The sequence below is a fragment of the Nerophis ophidion genome, linkage group LG06 (genome assembly GCF_033978795.1).
Source record: "Nerophis ophidion isolate RoL-2023_Sa linkage group LG06, RoL_Noph_v1.0, whole genome shotgun sequence".
In the NCBI taxonomy this organism is placed as follows: domain Eukaryota; kingdom Metazoa; phylum Chordata; class Actinopteri; order Syngnathiformes; family Syngnathidae; genus Nerophis; species Nerophis ophidion.
Genome location: NC_084616.1, coordinates 43,852,720 through 43,877,715, shown reverse-complemented (window position 1 = coordinate 43,877,715; position 24,996 = coordinate 43,852,720). Strand labels below are relative to the sequence as shown.

General features: G+C 41.3%; 1 protein-coding gene across 3 annotated transcripts in view; it reads left to right on the top strand.

Moving 5' to 3' along the window:
* Positions 1-24,996, top strand: part of LOC133554752 (contactin-3-like) — a 246,167-nt gene that overhangs the window by 183,634 nt on the left and 37,537 nt on the right. For all 3 annotated transcript variants that reach the window (XR_009807197.1, XM_061903853.1, XM_061903854.1), the window contains exon 13: positions 16,226-16,401. Coding sequence is in view for 2 of the 3 variants with exons in the window: in XM_061903853.1 (XP_061759837.1) it covers positions 16,226-16,401 (176 nt within the window). In the remaining variant the exon portion in view is untranslated. The remainder of the gene's footprint in view (positions 1-16,225; positions 16,402-24,996) is intronic.

The window sequence follows — 24,996 nt, the reverse complement described above, 5'->3', positions numbered from 1 at the left end:
GGGCGCTTGTGCCTATCTCAGCTACAATTGGGCGGAAGGCGGTGTACACCCTGGACAAGTCGCCCCCTCATCGCAGTGTCCTTAATAATTTTGACAAAAATATAGAATGATAAATGACACAATATGTTACTGCATAGGTCAGCAGCTAAATTAGTCTTTATTTGCTTACTTACTACTAAAAGACAAATTGTCTTATATGTTCACTATTTTATTTAAGGACAAACTTGCAATAACAAACATATGTTTAATGTACCGTAAGATTTTTTGGTCAAATAAAGCCAATAATTAAATTTTTTGTGGCCCCCTTTATTCAGAAAAGTGCCGAAAAGTACCGAAATACATTTTGGTACCGGTACCGAAATACATCTTGGTACCGGTACCAACATATTGGTATCGGGACAACACTAGTACACGCAAAGTCCTTATTTACTGTATATGAGACACTGCACCATTTTCCAATTGCACGCGTAGTGTTAGTAGATCACATGCACCACACCCACTAATAGTACAGGCTATTTTATAGATTGTACAGGATGTCTATCGCGCGTGGTATTTATATCTTAGTAAATGAGGCCCTTTGTGTTTCATGCCAATTACTTAATGCTTAGTTGTAAATCAAACAAAAATCTCATGACCTAAGTTTGCTCACTTATAGTCGTCTCTTCTCACACATCGCGCCTCATTCTGTGAGACTGATATACAATCCAATTAGGTAGCCAGGGACTGCTCATGGAAATTAGCTATTTAGGTATAATCTGGTGCAGTACATATCTGTCTTTGAGCTCAATGTCTCTGTGCATTGTTCCTTCAAATAAAGACTAAACTGAACTAAACTAATTAGTTGATGCTCAAAGGCTTTTTCGAAGTCATCTAAATGAAACTCCTCTGCTATGTAATGAGTTATATGGGCCGTTCACACATTTCACGTTTAAAAGGCAATTTGTGGCGTTTCTCAAAACACTGTAAAGAAGCTTACTAGCAATGGCGGAAAGCTTTTCTCAACATGGCTCAGTAATATACCACTGATCTCCCCAAAACGTGGCATAGTCCTCCGCCCTCTACTCCTTATCTACCACAGTGCCTTACGTCGCTCCCTAATGAGCTCGTAATGGTTCCGTATTTACCTCTGCCACCGCCGTGAAGTTACCGTGTTCACGTTATGAATGTCCGGGAGGAAAATGTGACTGGCAGATTATGTCGGTGTTAAGTTAAATTTAAAGAACCACTGATAGTCACACACACACTTGGTGTGGTGAAATTACCCTCTGCATTTGACCCATCCCCTTGTTCCACCCCCTGGGAGGTGAGGGGATCAGTGAGCAGCAGCGGTGGCCGCGCTCGGGAATAATTTTGGTGATTTGACCCCCAATTTGAACTTTTGATCCTGAGTGCCAAGCTGGCAGGTAATGGGTCCAATTTGTAATGTCTTTGGTATGACTCGGCCGGGGTTTGAACTCACCAATCTCAGATCTACCAATCTCAGGGCGGACTTTCTAACCACAAAACTGCCTTTCTTTCCTTTACAAGGTGAAAGGCGGTTTTGAACATAGCCCATTTCAAACCGCCATAAAAGTTTTAACATAATTTTATCGTTTTTTTAGAGTTAGACAGATGACCATGTTTTGTGTTCGTTGTTAACACGGTTTTTGGATTGTCATATCGCCATCTAAACAGCAATGTGTGAATGCCCCTTATACGTCTTCTAAAGCAGGGATCTCAAACTCAATTTACCTGGGGGCCACTGGATGCAGAAACTGAGTGAGGCTGGGTCGCAAGAAAAGATGTCCTAAAAAAATCTAACATGCACTTTTTAATGAATTCACCTTCTTTGAATGGCTTTCCCGCCCTTGCAACATACTTGCCAACTCTCATGATCTTTCCGGGAAACACCCGTATATCAGTGCCCCTCCCGACAATCTCCCGTGGCAATTATTGTCTCAGTTATCACCCGGACAACAATATTAAGGGCGTGCCGTGATTGCACTGCGTCCTCTACAATCTGCCGTCTTGTCCGCTTTTCCACCATTCAAACAGTACAATAGGGGGCGGGTTTGGGGGCAATGGAGGTGTATATTGTAGCCCGTAAGCGTTAGGGCTGCATGGGATTCTGGGTATTTGTTCTGTTGTGTTTATGTTGTATTACAGTGCGGATGTTCTTCCAAAATGGGTTTGTCATTTTTGTTTGGTGTGGGTTCACATTGTGGAACATATTTTTAACAGTGTTAAACTTGTTTATACGGCCACCCTCAGTGTGACCTGTATGGCTGTTGATCAACTATACCTTGCAGTCGCTCATTACGTCTACAGAAGTCAAATACAACATGTGGCTAAACTGGCACGCTGTTTATACAGGTTGTAGAGGACTCGAAGGACAGTGCCTCCACGCTGTCCCCTTAATATTGTTGTTAAGGTGAAATTTGGGAGAATGATTACCCTCGGTGGTGCACAGAAAATTGAGACTCTCCCTGAAAAATCGAGGTTATGCAAGTATGATGTTTTGTGCCATTCATATAAAACTCGTGGGCCTCACCAACATTAAATTTTCACATTAAGGTGCAGGGTGCAAAATAACGTCTCGTGGGCCGCAATTGGCCCGCGGGCCGCATGTTTGAGACTGCTGTTCTAAAGGGTCCGTATGTTATACCTCCTCAGGACAGATCTGATCCGCGGGCCCATTTGAAAATCAACCCAATAGCATACACATCTTGTATAACACATTTGACACAGGAGGCCCCAGTGCTATTAATAAGATTTATAGCATCAACCATTCTTCCTAAGGGTGTCACATTACCTCCAAAAGTAGCAATAATGTAATTTGTACATGACTGAAAAATTACGCCACTCATTAAAGGGGACCTATTATGCAAAACCATCTTCAGAAGTCCCAAAATTTGAAATCCAACCATGGAGGCATGGTGGATATTTTTATAAACCAAAAAAAAGTTGCTTTCCTTCATACTTGCTCCAAACTAGCCGTTTTTCTAATAGGTGACGTCAGCGGATATCTCCACATATGGTAATGTTTTACCCGAAGAGTTTTGCGCGAGACCGCCTTTGTAGTCAATAAGCTCCTTCTTTTTCACTATCCTCTAAATGTGGGGCAGACTGTCTCATACATCATCTGTTGTTGCCATTTCTAATTAACTTAGCATATAGTTGGGGCGGCATAGCTCGGTTGGTAGAGTGGTTGTGCCAGCAACTTGGGAGTTGCAGGTTCGATTCCCACTTCCGCCATCCTAGTCACTGCCGTTGTGTCCTTGGGCAAGACACTTTACCCACCTGCTCCCAGTTCCACCCACACTGGTTTAAATGTAACTTATATATTGGGTTTCACTATGTGAAGCGCTTAGAGTCACTAGAGAAAAGCGCTATATAAATATAATTCACTTCACTTCAGTTCTAACGTATATCTGTCAGTAATCTCAGACGGGGAGAAGACGCAGTCGAAGTGGAGCCATGTAAATGAGACCGCCCACAAAACGGTGCATCCTGAAGAGATGGTCAAAAAGCAGCTTGAAGATGTAAAACCTAATCAATGTAAAATATGGTCCAAAGAACCCCCATTACATGTGATGTAGACCAGTGTTTTTTTAACCATAGAGCCAAAGCCTATTGTTGGGCCGAGGGCGCCTGCTTAAGGGTAACCAAAAATGTATCGTCTGTGTTTCCTCTGGACCGGAGCGGTAATCAGTTGTAATACACTTTATTACCACATGTGGCAGTAATGACAGTAAAGAAACAAACAAGACGCCTCGAGCTAAAGTCAGAGAGAAGTTTAAGTGGAAAAGTATGAATAAAGTGATTACTTTGATTTTATCAACAGTTTAGTTAAGGAACATATATTATCGATTTTGCTATAATGTATTTATTTTACCAATGATTGTATGTAAATGTATATTTCATCAGTTTTATGAATCCGTTCTTTTGCAGTATATTTATTTTTTTAATCCGCCTGACCAAAGCCTTGATAATAATCATTGCGATTAACAAATGCTTTCATATTATTTGACAAGGTGTATCCTGTTAAACTGTAAGTAGGTTAGCTATAATTATTGTTTATCATTCAAGTCAAGAGTGATATTATTAATTCGGTGTTAATATTAGAATGGGCCGTGGGCCCATTTTTGGTGGAAAAGTTGGACCCCGAAGTCAAAAAGCTTAGGATCCCCTGACGTAGACCACAAGGTAGTGTTTCAAATGTAGAAAATAATAATATTACCCTCTTTAAACTCTGTCTGTACAGAATAACATGAAAGATAACACAGTGATAATGACAACAAGGCACACTGGAAAATGATTGCTCTACAGACACATGCTCAAACCAACTCTTCATGATTCCCTGTGGGATTCCCAAAGGGCTTAGTTAACAACTGTACCCTATTTAAGTGCTTATTGGTGATTCCTCTTCACATCCACTTTAAATTGCTAATAACGATTTCACAGCCCACCTATTCTTCCGACGCATATCTCTTTACAATTAAGTTTACGAAATGAATCACTTTATGATCCACCGGTTCAGATGTAACTTCGATAATGGGTTTCACTATGTAAAGCGCTTTGAGTCCCTAGAGAAAAGTGCTATATAAATATAAATCACTTCACTTCACTTCACTTCACTATGGTCGTAATAGTAAGGTTTTTCTGGCATCGGTGGCCGTGTCAACAGCTTGGTAGAATTTGCATGGTGCTCTTCTGTGCTTTTCACTTGGCTTTAGGAGGACAGGGTGACATAACATAAAAAATACATTTGAATAAAAAAAAATATATATATATATATATATATATATATAATATACATCTATATACAGTGGGGCAAAAAAGTCTTTAGTCAGCCGCCGATTGTGCAAGTTCTCCCACTTAAAATGATAACAGAGGTGTGTAATTTTCATCATAGGTACACTTCAACTGTGAGAGACAGAATGTGAAAAAAAAATCCAGGAATTGATATTGTAGGAATTTTAAATAATTTATTTGTAAATTTGGGTGGAAAATAAGTATTTGGTCAACCATTCAAAGCTCTCACTGATGGAAGGAGGTTTTGGCTCAAAATCTCAAGATACATGGCCCCATTCATTCTTTCCTTAACACGGATTAATCGTCATGTCCCCTTAGCAGAAAAACAGCCCCAAAGCATGATGTTTCCACCCCCATGCTTCACAGTGGGTATGGTGTTCTTGGGATACAACTCAGTATTCTTCTTCCTCCAAACATGACGAGTTGAGTTTGTACCAAAAAGTTCTATTTTTCATCTGCCCACATGACATTCTCCCAATCCTCTGCTGTATTATCCATGTATCCATTTTGGTATAAACTCAACTCGTTGTGTTTGGAGGAAGAAGAATACTGAGTTGCATCCCAATACATATATACTATATATATATATATATATATATATATATATATATATATATATATATATATATATATATATATATATATATATACTGTATATATATTAGAGTATATATATATATATATATATATATATATATGTATATATATACATACTGTATATATATTAGAGATGCGCGGTTTGCGGTCTCATCCACGGATAGATTCGGGCGGGTGGCGGTTGAACCATTTAGAAAATATTTGATATACATGGTTCAGGGATCGGTATCCTTTACCATTCAAAGAGCCATTTAGGACCCGGGTCACAAAGCGAAGAAGACAATAGGAGACGCAAACATTCCCTAGAATGACTGCCGGCAGTCACCCAGTTAATAAGTATAAGGGCCTGCTATGAAGCCATTGACTTTGTCGCCTTCTACAGCATGTACGATCTGCTTGTCAGTCCAGCAACATGTGTGTGGCTTACGCAGACACACGCACATGACTGCAAGGCATACATGGTTACACAGAGTACTATAATGGTTGTGATATAAACAATTTTAACACTCTCAGTAATATGCGCCACGCTGTGAAGCCACACCAAATAAGAATGACAAACACATTTCGGGAGAACATCCTCCCAGTAAATAAATGGGTTGTACTTGTATAGCGCTTTTCTACCTTCAAGGTACTCAAAGCGCTTTGACACTACTTCCACATTTACCCATTCACACACACATTCACACACTGATGGAGGGTTAGCTGCCATGCAAGGCGCCAACCAGCACCCATCAGGAGCAAGGGTGAAGTGTCTTGCTCAGGACACAACGGACGTGACGAGGTTGGTACTAGGTGGGATTTGAACCAGTGACCCTCGGGTTGCGCACGGGCACTATCCCACTGCGCCACCCCGTCCCAACATAAATGCAACAAATACCCAGAATCATTTGTATCCATGACACAACCTAACTATTATATACACCCCGCTAGCAGCAAACCCCGCCACCCCCCACACACCCCCGTGCATCGGTAAGGTGGACGGGGTTGGGGGCGCGGGGGTGTTAAATATATTCTGGAAGTGTCACGGATGCAAAGGATTATGGGTATTTTGTGTGTTGCGTTTATGTTGTGTTACTGTGAGGATGTTCTCCCGAAATGTGTTTGTCATTCTTGTTTGGTGTGGCTTCACAGCATGGCGCATATTAGTAAGAGTGTTAAAATTGTTTATATCACAACCATCAGTGTACTCTGTATCACCCAGTATGCCTTTCAATCTTGTACGTGTGATTGCGGAAGCGGCATACAACATGTTGCTGGACTAACAATTGGCTTGTATATGTTGTTGAAGGTGTCAAAGGCAATGGCTTCACAGCACGCCCTTATTCTTGTCATCAGGATGATCATCATTGTTATTTGCGAGAACGTTAGCAGCTCCAATTGTCTTCTTTACTCTGTGAAACGGGTTTAAATAGCTCTTTGAGTGGTAAAGGTGGCCAACCTATTATGTATTTCAATGGGTGGGCGGTTGCGGTTCTGATAAAATGATGGTTCGGGTGGACGGCAGGTGGATGACGACCTTGGTGATGCGGTTGCGGATGATATAATTGCCTATCCGCGCATCTCTAGTATATATATATCTATATATATATATATATATATATATATATATATATATATATATATATATATATATATATATATTTATATATATATATATATATATATATATATATATAATATATATATATATATATATATATATATATATATATGTGTGTGTGTGTGTGTGTGTGTATACATTTATGTATATGTAGGTATAAACATATATATATATGTGCATATATATATATAATATACAAACCCTGTTTCCATATGAGTTGGTAAATTGTGTTAGATGTAAATAAAAACGGAATATAATGATTTGCAAATCATTTTCAACCCATATTCAGTTGAATATGCTACAAAGACAACATATTTGATGTTCAAACTCATAAACACTTTTTTTTTTGCAAATCATTAACCTTAAAATTTGATGCCAGCAACACGTGACAAAGAAGTTGGGAAAGGTGGCAATAAATATTGATAAAGTTGAGGAATTCTCATCAAACACTTATTTGGAACATCCCACAGGTGTGCTGGCTAATTAGTAACAGGTGGGTGCCATGATTGGGTATAAAATCAGCTTCCGTGATATCCTCAGTCATTCACAAACAAGGATTGGGAAACGGTCACCACTTTGTGAACAAATGCGTGAGCAAATCGTCAAACAGTTTGAAAATAACATTTTTAAACGGGCTATTGCAAGGAATTTAGGAGTTTCACCATCCATGGTCCGTAATACCATCAAAAGGTTAAGAGAATCTGGAGAAATCACTGCACGTAAGCGGTGATATAACGGACCTTCGTTCCCTCAGGCGGTACTGCATCAAAAAGCGACATCAATCTCTAAAGGATATCACCTAATGGGCTCAGGAACACTTCAGAAAACCTGTAACTACAGTTTGTTGCTACATCTGTAAGTGCAAGTTAAAATTCTACTATGCAAAGCCAAAGCCATTTATCAACAACATCCAGAAACGCCGCCGGCTTCGCTGGGCCCGAGCTCAGCTAAGATGGACTGATGCAAAGTGGAAAAGTGTTCTGTGGTCTGACGAGTCCACATTTCAAAATGTTTTTTGGAAACTGTGAACATCGTGTCCTCCGGACCAAAGAGGAAAAGAACCATCAGGACTGTTCTAGGTGCAAAGTTGAAATGCCAGTATTTGTGAAGGTATGGGGTGTACTAGTGGCAAAGGCATGGGGAACGTACACATCTGTGAAGGCACCATTAATGCTGAAAGGTACATACAGCTTTTGGAGCAACATATGCTGCCATCCAAGCAACGTTATCATGGACGCCCTTGCTTAGTTCAGCAAGACAATGCCAAGTCTAGACTGGCTTGCCTGTAGTCCAGACCTGTCTCCCATTGAGAATGTGTTGCGGATTATGAAGCCTAAAATACCACATTAGTGCCCAAAGCATGGGTAACTTACACATCTGTGAAGGCACCATTAATGCTGAAAGGTACATACAGGTTTTGGAACAACATATGCTGCCATCTAAACGCCGTCATTTCCATGGATGCCCCTGCTTTTTCAGCAAGACAATGCCAAGCCACATTCAGCACGTGTTACAACAGCGTGGCTTTGTGAAAAAAGAGTGTGGGTACTTTTCTGGCCCGCCTGCAGTCCACACTTGTCACCCATCGAAAATGTGTGGCGCATTATGAAGCGTAAAATACGACGGTGGAGACTGTTGAACCTCTGAAGCTCTACATAAAACAAGGATGGGAAATAATTCCACTTTCAAAACTTCAACAATTAGTTTCCTCAGTTCCCAAACGTTTATTGAGTATTGTTAAAAGAAAAGGTGATTTAACACAGTGGTGAACATGCCCTTTCCCAACTACTTTGGCACGTGTTGCAGCCATAAAATTCAAAGTTAATTATTATTAGCAAAAAATAAAGTTAATGAATTTGAACATGCAAACTCCACACAGAAAGATCCCGAGCCTGGATTTGAACCCAGGACTGCAGGAACTTCGTATAGTGAGGCAGACGCACTAACCCCTCTGCCACCGTGAAGCCCCCGTGAATGTGTGGGTTCCCTCCGGGTACTCCGGCTTCCTCACACTTCCAAAGACATGCACCTGGGGATAGGTTGATTGGCAACACTAAAATTGGCCCTAGTGTGTGAATGTGAGTGTGAATGTTGTCTGTCTATCTGTGTTGGCCCTGTGATGAGGTGGCGACTTGTCCAGGGCGTACCCCGCCTTCTGCCCGATTGTAGCTGAGATAGGCGCCAGCACCCCCCGCAACCCCGAAAGGAATAAGCGGTAGAAAATGGATGGATGGATGGAATTTGAACATCAAATATCTTGTCTTTGTAATGCATTCAATTGAATATGGTTTAAAAAGGATTTACAAATGATTGTATTTTGTTTATATTTACATCTAACACAATTTCCCAACTCATATGGAAACGGGGTTTGTATACATGTACATATATGTATGTATGTATATATATATATATATATATATATATATGTATATTTTGTGTATGTATGTATGTGTGTATATATATATATATATATATATATATATATCAATCAATCAATCAATGTTTACTTATATAGCCCTAAATCACTAGTGTCTCAAAGGGCATACATATATACATATATATATATATATATATATATATATATATATATATATATATATATATATATATATATATATATATATATATATACGTACATATATATATATATATATATATATATATATATACATATATAGTGACCCAGCAAGGAACATCCCGCTAGGCTCCCCAGGGTATGTGCCCAGACCCTCAGAACCATCAGCCATGTTTGATACATCACCACCCAAGATCCAGCGGGCAAGATCTGCTTCAACACCAGGCCCGAACGGAATACCGTACAGGCTGTATAAGAACTGCCCAGGAGTGTTGAAGCTGTTATGGACCCTGATGAGAATCGCCTGGACGCAGCAGACCATACCATCCGAATGGCAGAGGGCAGTGGCAGTTTCCATTCGCAAACAACAGAATGCTAAGACCATCGAGCAGTTTAGGAGCATAGCCCTACTGAATGTGGAGGGAAAAGTCTTCTTTTCTGTGATGGCGAGAAGAATGACTACCTACCTCACGGAGAACAACTACATTGACACCAGCTGCCAGAAAGCCGGGATTCCAGGTTTTCCTGGTTGCGTAGAGCATGCGGCAATCATTTGGGAACAGATCCAGACCACCAAGAGGGAGAAGAAAGATCTGCACGTCATATGGTTAGATCTAGCCAATGCCTATGGGTCAGTGCCACACCTGCTCATAGACTATATCATGGAATTCTTCTACATCCCAGATAACATCAGGACCATGATCAAGATCTACTTCCAGGACATGCACATGTGCTTTGCACTGAAGAATGTGATCACTGGCTGGCAACAACTGGAGGTAGGGATCGCAATGGGATGCTCCATCTCACCCATCCTCTTCGTGACAGCTTTCGAGGTCATCCTGATCGGGGCAAGGCAGGTGGGTGGTGTCCGGCTGCCTGAAGGCCAGAGGCTACCTAAGGAGCTATATGGACGACATCACCTGCCTGCTACGAACCACCCCATGCACATCCAGACTACTTAAGAGGCTGGATGAGCTGATCACCTGGGCCAGGATGAAGTTCAAGGCTCAGAAGTCAAGGACCCTCTCAATGCGAAAGGGGGAGAGAAACGACCGAGTCACCTTCACCATGAGCGGAGAAGACATCCCACGCATTGTGGATCAGCCCATCCAAAGCCTGGGAAGACTCTATACACCTGGTCTCTCAGACAAGGACATGGGAAAAATCATTCTCCAGCAGCTTTCAGAGGGCCTGTCTAAGATCGATGCAAGCCAGCTACCTGGGAAATACAAGCTGTGGTGTTATCACTTCACCCTGTACCCAAGGATGATGTGGCCTATGAAACTGTGTGAAGTCACGTCATCTGCCGTAAGTCGGATGGAATCCAAAGCCAACTCTTTCATCCGAAAATGGCTTGGCCTGCCACGGTGCTTCTCAGCTGCTGGCCTGTATGGATGGAACTCACTCCAGCTACCCCTTAAATCTATCACCCTGGGCTACCGGCAAGAGAAGGCAACGCTGGTGATGGAGTTAAGGGACTCCTCCGACAGGGCAGTGGCGGATGCAAATGCCAGAGTTGAGACTGGAAGGAAGTGGAGGTCCAAGGAGGAGGTCCAGAAGGCGATAGGGAGACTGCAACATCAAGAAGTCGTGGGCATGGTCCAAACAGGCCGGGCAGGCCTTGGATGGAACGATCCACCAATCCTATGGTCTAAGGCAGGCAGGAAGGAGAGGAAGGACCTTGTTGTTGCTGAGGTCACCAGGATTGAGCAGGAGGAGCTTAGAGTAAGGTCTGTGGCACAAGGGCAGCAGGGGAGGTGGACAACTTGGAAGGGTGTCTCGAGCCGAGCAATCAGCTGGGCAGATTTCTGGAAACTACCACAGGCTCGGCTCAGTTTCCTCATCAGGGCAACATACGACACTCTCCCGAGCCCTAAAAACCTCCACCAATGGCTTGGCACAGAACAATCCTGCGACCTCTGCGGGACCATCAATGCCTCACTTCAGCATGTTCTTTCAGGCTGCAAAATGTCTCTGACACAGGGTCGGCTCAGATGGCGGCACGACCAAGTACTCAACAAGCTGGCAGAGGTGCTGGAGAAAAGTCGGCAGGAGGCAAACCACCAGAGTCCAGCAGAACGCCAATGCAGGATCCACTTCCAAAGGCAGGGGGAACCTGTGACACATCCCAGCAAGAGACCACCCGCCAAATTGTTAACACCAGGGGCAGCGTGGAAGATGGAAGTGGACCTTGGTAGGCAGCTACAGTTCCCATAGGAGATATGCAGCACCACCTTAAGACCAGGTGTGGTGCTGTGGTCTGAAGCTGTGAAGTCAGTAGTACTGATTGAGCTGATAGTGCCATGGGACGAGGGACTGGAAGCTGCTTACGAGAGAAAGAAGGCAAAATACGCAGACCTGGTCACAGAGTGTAGAGAAAGTGGATGGAGTGTGAGGCTGTATCCGGTGGAGGTGGGAGCCAGAGGCTTTGTGGGCAGGACAACACCACGCCTGCTCAGGGACTTGGGACTGCGTGGAGCCACCCTGAGCAGATCCACCAAGGAGCTTTCAGAAGCAGCAGAGAAAGCTAGCCACTGGCTCTGGCTGAAACGACGTGACAAGGCTTGGGGAGCAACATCTAAGTAGGTTTTGCTGCAGGGGTTGTCAGGAAGACGTCCCTGTTCACTGCCCCGCCACCGGGAGATGTTCTGGGCTAAGGGGCGAAACATCAATGAGAGGTGGTCCCCAGCTGAAGACCCTGCAGCAAAACCTTTTCTGGTATGCGGTCAGGCTTAGGCCTGGCTCAGGGAAGAGGACGCCCCTGGCATGCACAGTCACCACAGGCACCGGTGGAGGTGCGACAGGCCTAAGGCCCGGCAGCAAGACCACCTTGCTGTAATTAAAAATATATATAGACAATTAATTTGCTTTATTAAATGTGTTTTAAACATTATGTTTTTGAAGCAGCTCGATACTAAAAGCACAAACATGCTTTTAATGAAGAAAATAAAATAAAAAATGACATGCAATGTGTTGGTGTCTTGCCAGGTTTGATATTTTGTAAAAATACAGAATTGGATGTTTTGCTTTAGGAGTTCTTGCATGCAGAAGATAAGCTACAACGTGTTTAGACACCAGTTTCACGCTTTGCTAAAACAAAATTTGGATTTTTATGATCACGCTTTGGTTGTCAAAGATGTTTGGTCCTGTAAAATGTGATGTTTCTACCTAAATAAATGATTCTGATATTCTGTACATTGTAAGTTGGACAAGTTAATAGTACATCTCTGCATGACAAGGTCTGAAAGGTACTGTTTACAAAATCCTCACAGTAACATTTTTCAAAGCAAAAGATATAACAAGATCACCACTGTCTCACTCATGTTACAATTAATGGTTTAACAGAACACTTTTTTTTTTAAATTGTCTATATTTTTCACAATTACAAAGTTTATGCAGTGAAACTTTTTTTCCGGCCCAAATAAAACGATTGGTGTATATCACCTGGTCTCGTCAACACGTGCACAGATTGAGCGCGTGCACACAAACAAAAGCAGTCCAAGAGAAGCAACCAACAATTTCCAGTTATGTTGTTTTTGTGATAGAATATACGTTCAATGAGAGCTAACGTTAGCTATACAAATCGCTATTGTTAGCTAACAACATTTAAAACTATTACGTGTGTATGTGTTACGTATGTACGTAATTACGTCATTAAGTATGAGAAGGATATACCATGTAGAATACATTGGAAAGTTGGCGCCCTCTAAGCATCTTCTCTATTGATTAATAACATGTAATATCCAGTCTGCTAATCTTTCTGTAATTGAGGACTCATTAGAACATTTTATAAAATAATTTACACAATATGTAGTTAAACCCAATGTGTAGTGTAGCGTTTGAGATGGTGTCTTGGCATGCATTGACCCGACAGTTTACATAATGTTTTTTTATAAAAAAGTCCAATTTTGACTTTGTGCCCCCCATTTTTTTAATTAAAAAAAATCCCGAGCCTGGGATTGAACCCAGGACTACTCAGGACCTCCGTAATGTGAGGCAGACGCACTAACCCCTCTGCCACCAAGCTGCCACTTTAACTTCCCTAATATATATGTATGTGTATATATATATATATATATATATATATATATATATATATATATATATATACACTGAACAAAAATATAAACAAAACAATTTTGTCTATCTGTGTTGGCCCTGCGATGAGGTGGCGACTTGTCCAGGGTTTACCCCGCCTTCCGCCCGATTGTAGCTGAGATAGGCGCCAGCGCCCCCCGCGACCCTGAAAGGGAATAAGCGGTAGAAAATGGATGGATGGATATATATATATATATATATATATATATATATGTATGTATGTATGTGTATATATATATATATATATATATATATATATATATATATATATATATATATATATATATACACTGAACAAAAATATAAACAAAACAATTTTGTCTATCTGTGTTGGCCCTGTGATGAGGTGGAGACTTGTCCAGGATGTACCCCGCCTTCTGCCCAAAATCAGGTGAGATAGGCTCCAGCACCCCCCGCAACCCCAAACGGGACAAGGGGCAGAAATTGGATGGCTGGATGGAACTCAAAAATGTAAAACGTTTACTATACACACTAAAGACCTGTTAATATTGTCCTTAAATCTGTTTAAACCTGAGTTAGTAAGCATTTCTTCTTTGCCAAGATAATCCATCCCACCTCACAGATGTGGCATAACAAGATGCTGATTAAACAGCATGATTATTGCACCGGTGTGCCTGAGGCTGCCCACAATAAATGGCTAGTCTGAAATGTGCATTTTTATCACACAGCACAATGGTAAATGGGTTATATTTGTATGGCGCTTATCTACCTTTTTAAAGGAACTCAAAGCGCTTTGATACTATTTCCACATTCACCCATTCACACACACACTGATGGCGGGAGCTGCCATGCAAGGCGCTAACCAGGGCCCATCAGGAGCAAGGGTGAAGTGTCTTGCTCAAGGACACAACAGACGTGACTGCGATGGTAAAATGTGGGGATTGAACCAGGATCCCTCAGGTTGCTGGCACAGCAACTCTCCCAACCGCGCCACGCCGTCCCCAATGCCACTAATGTCACACGTATTGAGGGAGCGTGCAGTCGGCATGCTGACTGCAGGAATGTCCACCCTTTTTCAGTGTCTGTCTCGTGTAATATGAAAGGTATTTGTTGAATACAAAACAATCACGGCCGCAAAAGCCGCAGGAATCAAAGCTTGGGAAAAATGATAGCGGTTTATAGTTCGGAAAATCCGGTACATTCTAGTAAACATTTAAACAATGATTGTGTATGACATTCTGAAAGTAAAATTGCATTCGTGACAAATTATTGTCTTTTTTAAGGTTAAATTATGTAATTAATTTGATTAATCAAAGTTAATCCAAATTTGAAATGTTTATTTTCTGTGTGGCTCTTATACTCCTTAATAATATACCTCATAGAATATTCATCATGGGTTGTGTCCAGAGAAAACTTTATCACATATAATAAAACAGGTTTTGATGCCATCCACCACATGAATAAAGGGCTCAATGCAACTAATTAACTTGAATAATTCCATCTTTTTGGGTTCGCAGCTTCATTTTTCTGTTTGGCTAATTCTAGTTAACTCTATTATCCAATATCCACTGCTTCCAGGTTGTAAATCATTCTTGTGATTGCATCAGGAGTTCATGTCAGCGCTGCGTTCATCTCAAATGAGAAATTAAACTGCAAACATAGCATTTAGGCGCCACTTGGTCAGAAGGAGCAGACTGAGGCGTGACCGCGCCATTTGCAGCAATTTCTATGCAAATTTTGATGGAATTATTAAAATCCAGGTTACAAAAAATGTCTGTTCTGTGTTGCGAAAAACGGGACTGTATCGAATGAGGATTATCAAGTGCAGAGGAGTACTGTATGTTGTGAATAAGGGAGCCAATTTGTGATTACCCCCGCAGTCATAACAGGAAATTTGTGTGGCAGCTCTGCTATCAGGGACAGAAAGTTGCTCTCATTTTGCATCTAGGTCTGAAACTTTCCACGGACTCACCTAGAATGCACTGCCACAATCAGCCAGCTCTCCTTAGCCGCTCTGAGATAAACAACCTGCCTTGTTTTGACAGAGCTGAATATAGACCTTTACTCCCCCTGACATGCTGCATTGACTCCATTGTCTATTAGACGCTTATGACATGCATACATAATTTGCCGCGGACTGGACTTTCGACCTTTGCTGTGTTATCTCCAGGCCATTCAATGACATGTGAGGCATGTGAAAGATTATGTTGATGCAGAAAGTGCCAAAAGTGAAATGCAAGTTTGTTGTTTCTATACCGCTGCAGCTGTATAGTGACATATAGCAACATCCTCTAATTTATACAACTCGCCTAAGAGATGCAATATTTGCTCACTGGCAGACCAAATGTAATGTATTCTGAGTTGGCTGACTATCTGACTGACTGAAAAAAAAAAAAAAAAAAGACTTGTATTTTGTTTAAAAGGTGGCATGTTTTTGCAGTTCTGGTCACATGTTTATGAGGCATAAAGTTGAAAAAGCAAGCGAGCTGAGGAAGAAAGATTTATATTCATACAGCCATGCAAAAAAAGCTAAGTCAACCATGAATGAAAGGAAAATAACCTATGAAGCACTTTTCTAAACCACTGCTCCGTGCTTGCAGAGTCGACTGTGATCACAAGTCCGGCTGGTCATCTGGACGTGACCGTGGGAGAGAGCATTGTGCTGCCGTGCCAGGTGTACCACGACCCCACGCTGGACCTCAAGTTCACCTGGTTCTTCAACGAGCAGCTCATCCACTTTGGGAGCGCCGGGGCCTATTTTGAAAGAGTTGGAGGCGTAAGTGGACCCCTTTACTTGTTTGTTTTTTTCTCTGAATGTAGCAGTCTAATTACTTCAAATTAGAGGTGTCCAATAATGGACAAAGTGCATTATTTTTTCTAACATGCCTCAAAACAGCAGCTTGGAATTTGGTTCATGCTGTACATCAGGGATCGGCAACCTTTACCACCCAAAGAGCCATTTTGACCCGTTTCACACGATAAAGATAACAATGGGAGCCACAAAACTCTTTTGAAATTTAAAATGAAATAACACTGCATATAGAGTTTTGGTTTTTTTGCTCTGTGCTATGTTTTAACCAGGGGTCTCGGACTGGCATCTGGCACCTTAATATGAAAATTAATGTTAGTGCGACCCGCGAGTTTTGAATTAATACGGTTTGACAGCATTACACTTGCCAACCCTCCCAAACTTTCCGGGAGACTCCCGAATTTCATAGAGGCTATTCTCGCGGATATCTGCTGATTTTCGCCCTTCAACACTAATACGGGCGTGCTAAAAAGCGCTGCCTTTGACGCCTTCTACATCATTTACAAATATCTAGCACAGCCCAGCCACGAGACGTATGTGGCTACCTTAGACACACTCAGACGACTGCAACGCATACTTGTTCGACAGCCATACAGGTTACACTGAGAGTTGTGATATTAACAAGTTTAACACTCTTACTATTATGCACCACACTGTGAACCCACACCAAACAAGAATGTCAAACACATTTCTGGAGAAAATCCTCACTGTAACACAACATAAACACAACAGAACAAATATCCACAATCCCATGCATCCCTAACTCTTCCGGGCTACATCATACACCCCCGCTGGCACCAAATCCTCCCTTCCCCCTCCGTGCGTCGCTTGAGGTTGGGAGGGTGGGGTTTCGTGCTCGCGGGGGTGTATAATGTAACCCGGAAGAGTTAGGGATGCATGGGATTCTGGGTATTTGTTCTGTTGTGTTTATGTTGTGCTACAGTGAGGATGTTCTCCCGAAATGTGTTTGTCATTCTTGTTTGGTGTGTGGGTCCACAGTGTGGCGCATATTAGCAAGAGTGTTAAAATTGTTTATATCACAACTCTCAGTGTAACCTGTATGGCTGTTGAGTAAGTATGCCTTGCAGTCACCGTCATGTGATGCATACTACGTGTGGCCGGCTGCCGCGTAGATAGCGTGTAAAAGCAGATGCTATGACAAGTTTCAGAGGACTGTGAAAGCTTCCCCATCAGGGCACGCCCTCTTTATTATCGACTAGGAGAAAATCGGAGAATGTTGGCCCCGGGTAATTTCAGAGAGAGGCATTATACTCGGAAGATCTCTCGGGATAATCGGGAAGGGGGGACGGAAATTATGCAGATGAGCCAAATTAGAGTGATCAAAGAGCCGCACCGCGGGTTGCCGAGCCCTGCTCTACATGCTCTCCCTGAGAGAGCATGAGGAGGTTGAGGAGGACGGGGTTGAGGGGTGCGGGGTTGTGATGGTGGGGCGGGGGTTGTATCCTGTATTGTAGCATCCCGGAAGAGTTAGTGCTGCAATGGGTTCTGGGTATTTGTTCTGTTGGTTTTATGTTGTGTTACGGTGCGTATGTTCTCCCGAAATGTGTTTGTCATTCTTGTTTGGTGTGGGTTCACAGTTTGGCGCATAGTTGTAACATTGTTAAAGTATGTTTATACGTCCATCCTCAGTGTGACCTGTATGGCTGTTGACCAAGTATGCCTTGCATTCACTTGTGTTTGTGAAAAGCCGTAGATATCATGTGATAAGGCCGGCACGCAAAGGCAGTGCTTTTAAGGTTTGTTGGTGCTCTGTTTTCCTTCCTACGGCCGTGTACACAGCGGCCTTTAAAAAAGTGATACATTTTACTTGTTTTAAGACCGATACAGATAATTTTGTAACCGATACTGATAATTTCCAGTATTACATTTTAAAGCATTTATCGGCTGATAATATCGGTCTGCCGATATTATCGGACATGTCTACTTCAAATGTATCACTTTGAATGTTTATGGTTGAGTTATTGCAACAAAAGCAAATAAAAGTAATGAAAAATTGTACATTTTCATAAATAATTTGGTAGTACAGAAAAGTAACCATTCTTCATTCTGGACAAATAAAATGTGTATTTGTCACGTGTATTTTTTAGCATGGAAATTACACTATAAGATGGTAAAAAGACAAATTAGTTGTGAAAAACATGATTTTTTTATCATAATGACCCCATTACAAAGACAACAACAAAACAATGTACCCAGGCCGAGCCGTTTAATGCCACACATTTATTGTAGAAAGTTGACAATAACACAACTAATAGACAAAGGCTATGTTTGCTGCAGCAAATCCAAATCTCCAATGGAAGTAATCACTATCTCAGCTTGTTAGTTCTGAGGTCTAGACGCAGCTGATTTGGTCTCCACTTTACCTACATGTCCCGCAGCAACCTGAAGATACAGTAAAGAAAACCTGGAGGCAAGTAAGGGTCAGTTCAGTTCAGTTCAGTTTCAGTTTATTTCGAACATGCATACAATACAATGTAATGCATCACACAATTCCAGTTGTTTCATTACAGCACGTCCCAAAAGGAGTAGGAATAAGCAGAGCCTATTTAATCCTACCTCTTTTCATACCATAGCAATTATATCCAATGGCCTTGTTCTCTGTAACAGAACGGTGAACAAATAAATAATACAATAATAATATACCATAGTAAGCAAACAAATATTAAATAAATAAATAATATTTGTCTCAATAACAAAAAAAAGGAAAAACATAAAATCAATCAATGTTTATTTATATAGCCCTAAATCACAAGTGTCTCATAGGGCTGTACAAACCACTACGACATCCTCGGAAGAATCCACATAAGGGCAAGGAAAACTCACACCCAATGGGACGTCGGTGACAATGATGACTATGAGAACCTTGGAGAGGACCACATATGTGGGAAACTCCCTCATATGGGACCGAAAGCAATGGATGTCGAGCGGGTCTAACATGATACTGTGAAAGTTCAATCCATAGTGGATCCAACACAGCCGCAAGAGTTCAGTTCAAAGAGGATCCAAGACAGCGAGAGTCCCGTCCACAGGAAACCATCCAAAGCGGAGTCGGATCAGCAGCGTAGAGATGTCCCCAACTGATACACAGGCGAGCGGTCCATCCTGGATCCCAACGAGCGGTCCATCCTGGGTCCCGACTCTGGACAGCCAGTACTTCATCCATGGCCATCGGACCGGACCCCCTCCACAAGGGAGGGGGGGACAGAGGAGAAAAAGAAAAGAAGCGGCAGATCAACTGGTCTAAAAAGGAGGTCTATTTAAAGGCTATAGTATACAAATGAGTTTTTAGGTGAGACTTAAATGCTTTTACTGAGATAGCATCTCGAACTGTTACAGGGAGTGCATTCCAGAGTACTGGAGCCCGAACGGAAAACGCTCTATAGCCCGCAGACTTTTTTGGGGCTTTGGGAATCACTAATAAGTCGGAGTCCTTTGAACGCGGATTTCTTGCCAGGACATATGGTACAATACAATCGACAAGATAAATGGGTTCTAGATGTTCATCATAATTCTTGTTCTGGGTACTTAGTGAACACTTGTAGTTCGAACAGTCTCTTAAACTGAATCATATTGGTGCTTTGTTTCATTTCTTTGGTTAATCCATTCCATAATTTAATCCCACATACTGATATAATAAAGGTTATAAGTGTTGTACAAGCATAAAAATGTTTTACATTATATTTTCTTCCAAGGTTTTATTTCTCCTCTTTTGTTGAGAAGAATTGTTGTGCATTCTTGGGTTGCAGGTTATAGTTTGCTTTGTACATAATTTTAGCTGTTTGCAAATGCACCAAATTGTTGAATTCCAATAATTGTAATTTAATCCCAATATTTAGAAGTGTTAAGATAAAGATGTAGGGACAAGCGGTAGTAAATGGATGTATGGATGGCTGTACCAAAAGGAATTATGGCTGTCTCAATACAGACACAAAATGAGAAAGATTGCTCTTAAAGTAAGTCATAGGCGTCTTTTGATTACGACTTCAGGAAATGTCAGAAATGGGATAAGGAACAATTGATTACATCTTGGAGGTGATCCGAATCATGGTCTGGATTCAGGATTTTTTTAAATTATTTTTTAGACTTAGACTTTGACATAGACAAACTTTAATGATCCACAAGGGAAATTGTTCCACACAATACCTCAGTTACAGTGATGGAAAGTGTAAGGATGGAAAGGACAATGCAGGTATAAATGGACTAAATATAGCAATGTAAAATATAAAATATTTATGTAATATTTAAATAATATATGTATAATATATATACAGATATATAATAATATATTATGTCTATATCATATATACAGTATATAACAGTTACCATGTACAATGTTACAGTATATGTGACAGGTGTTAGGTAATAGACAGATATCATCTATTGTTGTATGGTGAGTGATTATACAGCTGGATGGAGTGTGGAATGAAGGAGTTCTTGATCAAATTTACTATTGTGACACAGGGCTACCGTGTGCTTTTATAGTTTTTACTTTAGAATGCTGCAAAATTGGCAAAACTGCATCTTCAAAAACATATTTTAGTATTTGATTTAATAGTCCATTGCGTATTATTACTGTCATTTGTTTTCTCCCTGGCACTTGATACATTTTGTTTTTAATAGGGCTGTCAAAAATAACAAGCTAACTCATGTGATTAATCCCACAACACATAATTGCACTAATCAATATACAGTACCTAGATCAGTGGTTCTTAACCTTGTTGGAGGTTCCGAATCCCACCAGTTTGACATGCGCATTTACCGAACCCTCCTTTTTTTTCAAGTTCAAGACAAAGTTATATGTTTTTGGTAACACTTAAGTATGGGGAACATATTCTAAGTGACAAAGACTTAATTTAGAGTTATTTGGACACTCAGGGAACATATTCTAAGTAACAGAGACTTAATTTAAAGTTATTTGGTTAGGGTTAGGGTTATAATAAGCCCATGCCGAATAAGGCAATAATGACTAGTTAAGAGCCAATATGTTACTAATTTCCATGTTAATAAGCAACTAATAATGGTGAATATGTTCCCCATACTAAAGTGTTACCATGTTTTTTTAACTGGTGCACAAAATGAACCGTGCATGAACATCACCTTGTTCAAACAACAAAACCAACACAGTACATAAACTCACAACAAATTACACACCTGCAAATCAGTTTGATTTCTGCTATTGCCGTATCTGTAATACGCCGATAGGAATCAGTTTTTATTTACACGATGAGTCGGGTGTGTCTTGACCTCCGCCGAACCCCTGAGCCCGACTCACCAAACCCATAGGGTTCAATCGAACCCAGGTTAAGAACCACTGACCTAGATTAATCACACCATTTGTTTTGACCGCACCTGCTTCTTCACCTTGGCCGTGGAGGTTTATCTGAAAGGCAGCACAAATAACTGCATTGAAGTAATACGTTTAAAACATGTTCCTATGTGACATTCTAACAATAAAATTAAATGCGTGTCTAAATATTGTTTTTTTTTTTCAAATGTATTTTAATTATGCACGCGATTGATAACCTGATTAATTTAAATTCAGAAGTATGCTTAATCTGATTTAAGTAATTATTCATTTGACAGCAGTCACTTTTAACCGTTGTTTACTATAAAAGTATCTTGGTGGTTTTGAAAGGTGTTTATAAATAGTCATTACAATGTTATTATCATTATTATTATCATTTTTATTAGTAGTTGTAGTAGAAGTGGTAAAAAATGTCTTCACATTTCCCCCATGTTGTACTATGTCAGGGGTAGGGAACCTGTGGCTGCAGCACGGTGGGTTAGGGGTAAGTGCATGTGCCTTGCAATATGAAGGTCCTGAGTAGTCCTGAGTTCAATCCCAGGCTCGGGATCTTTCTGTGTGGAGTTTGCATGTTCTACCCTTGACTGCGTGGGTTCCCTTCAGGTACTCTGACTTCCTCCCACTTCCAAAGACATGCACCTGGGGATAAGTTGATTGGCAACACTAAATGGGCCCTGGTGTGTAAATGTGAGTGTGAATGTTGTCCGTCTATCTGTGTTGGCCCTGTGATAAGGTGGCGACTTGTCCAGGGTGTAAATAATGGATAATTCCACTGGTAATCACGGTGTTAAAAATAAATTTCAAAATATAAAACATTCTCATGCATTTTAATCCATCCATTTATTTTTACCCCACCTGTTCAAGAAGTCGCATTAATTGTAAGAAGTATTTTATTTATTATTGGTTAGCTTCAGAAAAGCAATGTCATTAAAAATAGTTAGAGACTTGGTATACTCTAAAAATGTTGGTCTAACTTAAAAATACACGCATTTAGGTTTATTCCATGTTAAAAAATATTATATGGCTCCCACGGAAATACATTTTAAAATGTTTGGCTCTCCTGGCCCTTTCAGCCAAAAAGGTTCCCGACCCCTGTTCTACAAGGTTTGAGTTTTAGTTTGAGTTTGAGTTTGAGTTTATTTGGAACATGCAAGCATACAACATGATACATCACATTTTCTAGTTTGTCTTTTCAACATGTTCGAAAAGGAGTAGGAAGGAGCAGAGCTTATTTAATCCTACCCCTTTTCTTTTACATAGCAGTTGCTAAAACTTTTGTCCAATTCCTGTTCTCAATTTATTCACAATATCAATCAATCAATGTTTACTTATATAGCCCTAAATCACTACTGTCTCAAAGGGCTGCACAAACCACTACGACATCCTCGGTAGGCCCACATAAGGGCAAGGAAAACTCACACCCAGTGGGACGTCGGTGACAATAATGACCCAGTGGGACGTCGGTGACAATGATGACTATGAGAACCTTGGAGAGGAGGAAAGCAATGGATGTCGAGCGGGTCTAACATGATACTGTGAAAGTTCAATCCATAATGGATCCAACACAGTCGCGAGAGTCCAGTCCAAAGCGGATCCAACACAGCAGCGAGAGTCCCGTTCACAGCGGAGCCAGCAGGAAACCATCCCAAGCGGAGGCGGATCAGCAGTGCAGAGATGTCCCCAGCCGATACACAGGCGAGCAGTACATGGCCACCGGATCGGACCGGACTCCCTCCACAAAGGAGAGTGGGACATAGAAGAAAAAGAAACGAAACAGCAGATCAACTGGTCTAAAAAGGGAGTCTATTTTAAGGCTAGAGTATACAAATGAGTTTTAAGGTGAGACTTAAATGATTCTACTGAGGTGGCATCTCGAACTGTTACCGGGAGGGCATTCCAGAGTACTGGAGCCCGAAATTAAAAAGCTCTACAGCCCGCAGACTTTTTTTGGGCTTTGGGAATCACTAATAAGCCGGAGTCCTTTGAACGCAGATTTCTTGCCGGGACATATGGTACAATACAATCGGCAAGATAGGATGGAGCTAGACAGTGTAGTATTTTATACGTAAGTAGTAAAACCTTAAAGTCACATCTTAAGTGCACAGGAAGCCAGTGCAGGTGAGCCAGTACAGGCGTAATGTGATCAAACTTTCTTGTTCTTGTCAAAAGTCTAGCAGCCGCATTTTGTACCAACTGTAATCTTTTAATGCTAGACATGGGGAGACCCGAAAATAATACGTTACAGTAATCGAGACGAGACGTAACAAACGCATGGATAATCATCTCAGCGTCTTTAGTGGACAGAATGGAGCGAATTTTAGCGATATTGCGGAGATGAAAGAAGGCCGTTTTAGTAACGCTTTTAATGTGTGCCTCAAAGGAGAGAGTTGGGTCGAAGATAATACCCAGATTCTTTACCATGTCGCCTTGTTTAATTGTTTGGTTGTCAAATGTTAGAGTTGTATTATTAAATAGAGTTCGGTGTCTAGCAGGACCGATAATCAGCATTTCCGTTTTTTTGCCGTTGAGTTGCAAAAAGTTAGCGGACATCCATTGTTTAATTTCATTGAGACACGCCTCCAGCTGACTACAATCCGGCATGTTGGTCAGCTTTAGGGGCATGTAGAGTTGGGTGTCATCAGCATAACAGTGAAAGCTAACACCGTATTTGCGTATGATGTCACCTAGCGGCAGCATGTAGATGCTGAAGAGTGCAGGGCCAAGGACCGAACCCTGGGGAACTCCACACGTTACCTTAACGTAGTCCGAGGTCACATTGTTATGGGAGACACACTGCATCCTATCAGTAAGATAAGAGTTAAACCAAGACAGGGCTAAGTCTGACATACCAATTCGTGTTTTGATACGAAATATTATGATCGACGGTATCGAAAGCAGCGCTAAGATCGAGGAGCAGCAACATAGATGACGCATCAGAATCCATTGTTAGCAATAGATCATTAGTCATTTTTGCGAGGGCTGTCTCCGTGGAGTGATTTGCCCTGAAACCGGATTGAAAGGTTTCACATAGATTGTTAGACGCTAAGTGTTCATTTAACTGCTCCGCAACAATTTTTTCGAGGATTTTTGAAATAAAGGGAAGGTGAGACACCGGTCGGTAGTTTACCATGAGGTCAGGATCGAGGTTAGGTCTTTTAAGAAGAGGATGAATAACCGCTTTTTTGAATGCTAGGGGAACAGTGCCCGAGGAAAGTGATAAGTTTATAATATTTAGC